Source organism: Trypanosoma rangeli (assembly GCF_003719475.1).
Source record: "Trypanosoma rangeli strain AM80 chromosome Unknown Tra_15.4_contig_00666, whole genome shotgun sequence".
Classification (NCBI taxonomy): domain Eukaryota; phylum Euglenozoa; class Kinetoplastea; order Trypanosomatida; family Trypanosomatidae; genus Trypanosoma; species Trypanosoma rangeli.
Genome location: NW_021706416.1, coordinates 1 through 5,531, shown reverse-complemented (window position 1 = coordinate 5,531; position 5,531 = coordinate 1). Strand labels below are relative to the sequence as shown.

Genomic DNA, 5,531 nt, shown 5'->3' with positions numbered 1-5,531 from the left:
GTGGGAAAACCAGATCTTCGTGTGACGATCTGAGCGCGCTTAGCATCTTTGATGCGTTGGCGAGCTGCGCGAAGTACCGTTCTGCGAGTTGCAATATTGCCTCTGGCAAGGTGCCGGCTCACGGCCCAGTCTGCCTCCGTCTGGTTGCGCATCTGCTCGCGCCAAACCGGGGCGCTGAAAGAATTTGGGCTAAAACATTCGCGCCTGCTTGGAGCAAAACGGGTCCCAAAAAGCGCGCGAAACCCTATTAGTTCCTCCTGCAAAAGCCTCATCCGCCTGGCCCGCCACCGTTTCATTGCTCAACCCGCTGCGCGGTGCCCAGGATGGGCCCCACACTCCGCAAAGCTGCGGAAGCTGCGGAAGCTGCGGAAGCCGCGCCCGGGGTGCGGGTGGTCGCGCCACGCGCCGGCAGGCGTAGCCGCCGAGGGTAAAAAACGCCACCCCGCCCCGCGACGCCTGAAAACAACGCCGCCCAATGCTCCGCAGAAGCCGTCGTCGGCCTGCCGGAGCACGAATTGGCAGGCTAGCGTCTCCTGCTGCGCCCCCGCGAGGCGCTGAGACCCCGGCGCCGCGCCGAGATGGCGGCGTTGCTTGTCCTGGGCGCCCCCCGGGGTGGGGCGGCGGCAGGCGCGGGCGGCGGGTGAGGCCGGGGCCCCGGCCAAAACCCGGGAGGTGGGCAAGGAAAGCGGCGCTGCGTCCCGCTTCTATCAAAACGCCCGCGGGCGGGGCGCTGGGCCCAGGGGCCGGCTCGCATTCCACCCTTTTGGAGCGCGGGAAAATCCGCGACGGTTGCGGGGCGTTGGCCGCCGGGGCGCGGTGCGCCGGGCTCCGGGGGCTTGGCCGGGTACCCCGCGGTGCGGAGAAACCCGGCCCGCGCCCCGCTGCTCTTATTGTTCTATTTTATTTATTTATTACTATTACTTTTTTTTTTTTGGCGCCTTTCCCCTAAAGCGCGAAGGGTTGCGTGCGGAGAGGTTCGTTCGCGGGGGCCCTGTCGCGAAAGGCCTGTCTTGTGGCGGCGGGTCTGCGAGGTTGCTGGCGATTCGGAGGGCGCTGCGCCTCGGGCGTCCCCATCGAGACGGCCCACTGGCGCCCGCGCTGGCCGGCCGGGCGGTTGTTGCCCATGGCGGGCAACCGGGGGCGCCGCGGGTTCGACACTGCGATGGGTCCCTTTTTGCGGACGGGGGCTTTCCTTTTGGTAGGCCGAGGCCCCGCGCCGCGTCTCGTGAAAGGGGCCCCTCCAGTGGGAACGCCCAGCGGGGGGGCGGCATTCCGAGCGAACAGCTAGCATCGCGGTGCGCGCGGCTCGCTTCCCCGGCCTCCGGGCGGGGTGGTCGGGTTCCCCCTCGCGCCGACGCACGGCTCCAACGCGCCAAAAACCTGCGCAAACGCGTGTCGGAGCGAAGCCGCCGAGTGCCCCGTAGCCTGCCCTCTCCCGGCCTCTGCTGGAATGGCGGCGGTGCCTTTTCCGGCGCCGCCTGCACCCGCCAGTTTTCGGTTTGGCTCTTTCACTCCCGTTCCCTATTCACCTTTGCAGTGTGCTTGCGGGGCGTTCTTCTCTTTCAAACCCGCGGCGGTGGCGGCCGGAAAAATGCGCCCCCTTTTTTGCAGCCCAACACCAACGCAAAGGAAAAAAAAAAGAGAAAAACAGGTGTTGTATGCATCTGTTTTCTTGGCGGCGTTCTTTGACGCGTTTCCCCCCAGCCCCGATGCGCCGCCAAAAAAAACAAAAAACAAAACGACCGGGTCAAGGTAAGCTGCCGGCGCGCGATCCCATACAAATACGCGCGCGCAAATGGAAAAAAAAAAAAGAACGAGCGCCGGTATCCTACATAGAATCTTAGCAGCCTTTTCGGGATGGGCATGCGGCGCGCGTGCCTCAGCGCCGCGCCAGCGCCACCCACGGACCACGAGATTTTCTCTCACACAGCCAAACGGCAACCCCACAAGTGGCCGTAGCGTGGCCAATAGCAAAACACAGCTCCGCCCCATTGGCTCCTTCCGTAAACCCCTCTGGCACCCTCGCCCCCGCCCCGGCTCTCTCACGCGCGCGGGGGCAGAGCGGCAGATCCCCTGCCTCATCTCGGTTGTGCTCCTTACTGCCTTCCTATTGGCCCCTTCTTTTCCTCCTGACCCTCGCCCATGTGCTCACATTCCTGTTCCCATGCGTTAGTGGGGGGCATCCTCGTTGACGCGATTGATTTGTCCTCATGCTACTCACCTCCGTTCCTCCTCTCAAAATTGTTGTCCCTGCCTCTCCCTCTTCGCCCCCGCGTCGCTGCCTCAACTCCTGCCCCGCTTCCGGCGCCTCACTAGCACCCGTACCCCCCTCCTTCTAGGGCCGACAGTGGATAACACACCGGCGCACATAAAAAGACGCCGGACCGGAACGACAGACGAGCCGGGGAAGGAATACGTAAATATACAAGTATATTTATATATTCGTACATACAAAAATGTTTTGTAAAATGCCCGTCGCACAAGTAAGGGGTTTGCGCAAAAACAAAAACCAAAATAACAAAAAAAACCCCCAAAAAGGAGATTGATAGGTACAGCAAATACAGCACAACTCACACACACATGTTGCGCAAATCGGCTCACCCATGCATCCTCAACAAGGTGCATTATATACATTACATGCTAGCACGCCCCCCGCACCTACGTAGAGATGCTTGGATGGAGATAATAATGAGTTATTTAGTTGTTTCCCACTTTCTTCATTCTTTCCACCCCCGAAGCCTTTCTTGTTTATCCCTTCTCCCTATTCCCCAGTCCCCTGCCCCTCACTACTTCTGCATCATGAATGTTTTCTCTACAAAAGCACACACGCACACACGCATACACGGGAGTTGCGCCTCAGAAATTATCTTTAACTTCCCTCAATACATCCGCCCCCTTCCCCGTCACGGGCCCTTCTTTCAATACATGTGAATGTACCACCGTTCTTTGCGTCATTGCGTTACCCCTTCGCTCGCGAAAAGAGACTGGGGTAAAAAACGTGAAACGGGATAAAGGGAGGTCTCCCCCCATCTTTTCTCTTCTTCCTTGTCTTTCCTTGCGCGTGTGCGTGGGCGTTTTCCACTTCCAGTTCATCCGTTGCATGTACGAACGTGCGTGTTTATGAAATAAATAAATAACGAAGCATGTTTGTTTGTTTTCTATTTATTGGCACCGCCTTTGCCGTGTGCTTCTACTCCTTGCCCTCGCCATCGTCCTCCTCTAAAAATGTTTCCTCCAAGTCTTTTTTAACCCGCTTTATCCATTCCTCGGTATCTTCGAGCGGTGCGGGCTCCGAGGAATCCGCCACGGCACGTGAGAGGAGTGGGTGCCCTATGACATGCGTCTTGTCATCCCCAGCAGGAGGAGCATGCTCGTTCGTTCGCTGCTGCTGGGTCGCGGTAGTCTGGCTGTTCCCAGCGTTTCCAAGCGTTTTTCCGCCCCGGTGTCCACGGCGCGTCCGCTTTCGCGACGTTTCATCCCACCACCGGCAACACTGCTCCGCCCACGATTGCAGCCCCACCGTATCGGTATGCATGGCTTCATCAATAAGGCCCTTGGGCGGTGAGGGGCACCGTTGACGAACACGGGCGCGTGTGTTTTCCTGCGCCAGAACGATGCGCTTGTACCACCGCACCATCGTTGACCGGTACTGGTTTACCCACTCCAGGGCTGGCCTGGGGCGGGTTCCTGCAAAAAACTTCTCGAATGGTACGGGCGAGGGCAACATCTTGAACCGCAGCGTCTTTTCCTTTAGGTGGCTCTCCCCATCAAAGGTCGAAAAGTGGAACGAGGACGGCGTCACCACGCGCGGGGGTTCGACCGCCGGCCAGGGCCGCTGCTGCTGCTGCTGCGTCTCCAGCGGGCTCCTCTCCCCCGGCGTGGCGGTGGCACCGGTGCAAACGCTAGCCACAACACGCGGCACAGCAGAGGGCACGGGCGTGTCATCGCCGCCAGGACACAAAGACGGGCTGGCTGTCATGCCGCCCTGGTTGAATTCCGCTGCAGCGTTACGCATGCAACACATCCCGCCGCGAAGAACCGCGCCGCCCGACAAGCTCCACCCTGGCAGCGGCGCATCCACGCGGAAGAAATCGTTGCCCGGCCTTTCTCCCTTGACGGCATTCGCATTGTACCGGGCCTCCTCCAAGGAAATGGCGTACCGATCAGGCGGGGGCGGATGCGCTTGTGCGGGGCCCCATCCCTCAACTGGTTTGAACACAAGTGACATCCCCATCACCGAACCCACCTCCTCGGAACTGTTGTAGCTGCTCGTGAGTGGGCCGTCTGTCAGGCGGGACGAGTACGACGGGACGGCGGAGGCGGTGCCGCTTTCATTGTTGCTCCAACGTCGGTGACAGCTCGCGCTCTCCGCACCTGTGCTTTTATGAAGCAGCATGTGGCCGGGCGTGAAGGACTCACCCAGTGGCGCGGCGGAGGGAGACGACGTGGGATTCCGCGCCTCCTCCGGCTGTGGGGGGCGCAAACCCATCCGATTGCCCGCCTCCGCCTCCACGAGCATCTCGGCAGACGGCAAAACTCACGCGCACGCACACACACAGTGTGAGAAAACAGTCAAAGACAAAAAATACACTTCCCATACCACAGGAAGCCAAGACACACAAGCAGGAAAACAAAAACGACAAAAAGCAAAATAAAAAGTGAAAAGAACAACAAAAGGATGCTAGGCAAGCAAGGGTTTAACGCACAGCCCTGTTCCTTCCCGCGACAATTGCACAAGGGGGAAAAAACAACAACAGAAACAGAAACAAAAAACAATTCCAGGCACCATTCGGATCACACACATAAAGGTGGCGTGGCAAAAAAATACAGGAGTGGTAACGGCCAGAACTGCACAACAGCAACAGTTCTGCCGCTAAGGTTCGTATGTGTATGAATACAAAATTACAGGTAACTGATATTATTATTTTCGCACTTTCTCCCTCCCCGCCGTTCGCTCCTTATTCCTATCGCGTACTGGGACCCTGGTATAAATGCGTCTTACCACTTGTAGATGTGCGTACCTGTGACCTTTCGCTTATTTCTTTCTATTGTGTTCTCTCTCTTTAATTATGCACATGCCTGTAGTGGCAGCGGTAGTAAGCGATAGGTGAGGAAACGGGAACTGGACGGAATCCGCAGCTGGCTAAACCAAACAGTGTCCTCCCCTCTCCTTTGCTCGCCTCGTTACAGCCTTTCTGCTACACATGCGTCCGTGCCCTTGCTTGATTGGCCGCCTCTCCTCTTTGCTAGCCGTGCAGAAACGTTTTTTTTTTTTTTTTACGCTCGCCCACCGTACCCTGGCGCACGTGCTTGAGAACCCAACACCCCGACAACGCACACACGGGGCTCAATTAAATACACACTCGCGTCGAAGCTGTCCATCAGCAAGCAAAAAGAAAATAACAACAGCAACACTCACAATGCACAACAACTCAGCAGAAACCGGCAGTTACGTAAGCAAGCGCACTGGCAGCGCACGTGTGCGTGTATGCATGTGTGGAGGGGGGGACGCAGTGAGTGCGACAAAAAGA

At 58.3% G+C, this 5,531-nt stretch overlaps 2 protein-coding genes across 2 annotated transcripts, besides 1 other annotated feature; one reads left to right on the top strand and one right to left on the bottom strand.

Annotated features, from left to right (window-relative positions):
* Nucleotides 1–51: 51 nt before the first annotated feature.
* TraAM80_09738 (uncharacterized protein) lies at nt 52–558 on the top strand (the record flags this gene model as incomplete). The annotated part of the gene is made up of 1 exon (XM_029386405.1): nt 52–558. One exon carries the CDS (start codon nt 52–54, stop codon nt 556–558), a length of 507 nt encoding a protein of 168 aa, XP_029233731.1.
* A 1,940-nt stretch (nt 559–2,498) lies between these two features.
* Nucleotides 2,499–2,527: a microsatellite.
* A 663-nt stretch (nt 2,528–3,190) lies between these two features.
* TraAM80_09737 (uncharacterized protein) lies at nt 3,191–4,519 on the bottom strand (the record flags this gene model as incomplete). Its single annotated transcript, XM_029386404.1, has 1 exon — nt 3,191–4,519. The coding sequence occupies one exon, from the start codon at nt 4,517–4,519 to the stop codon at nt 3,191–3,193; it is 1,329 nt and encodes a 442-aa protein (XP_029233730.1).
* Between the last annotated feature and the right edge of the window lie 1,012 nt (nt 4,520–5,531).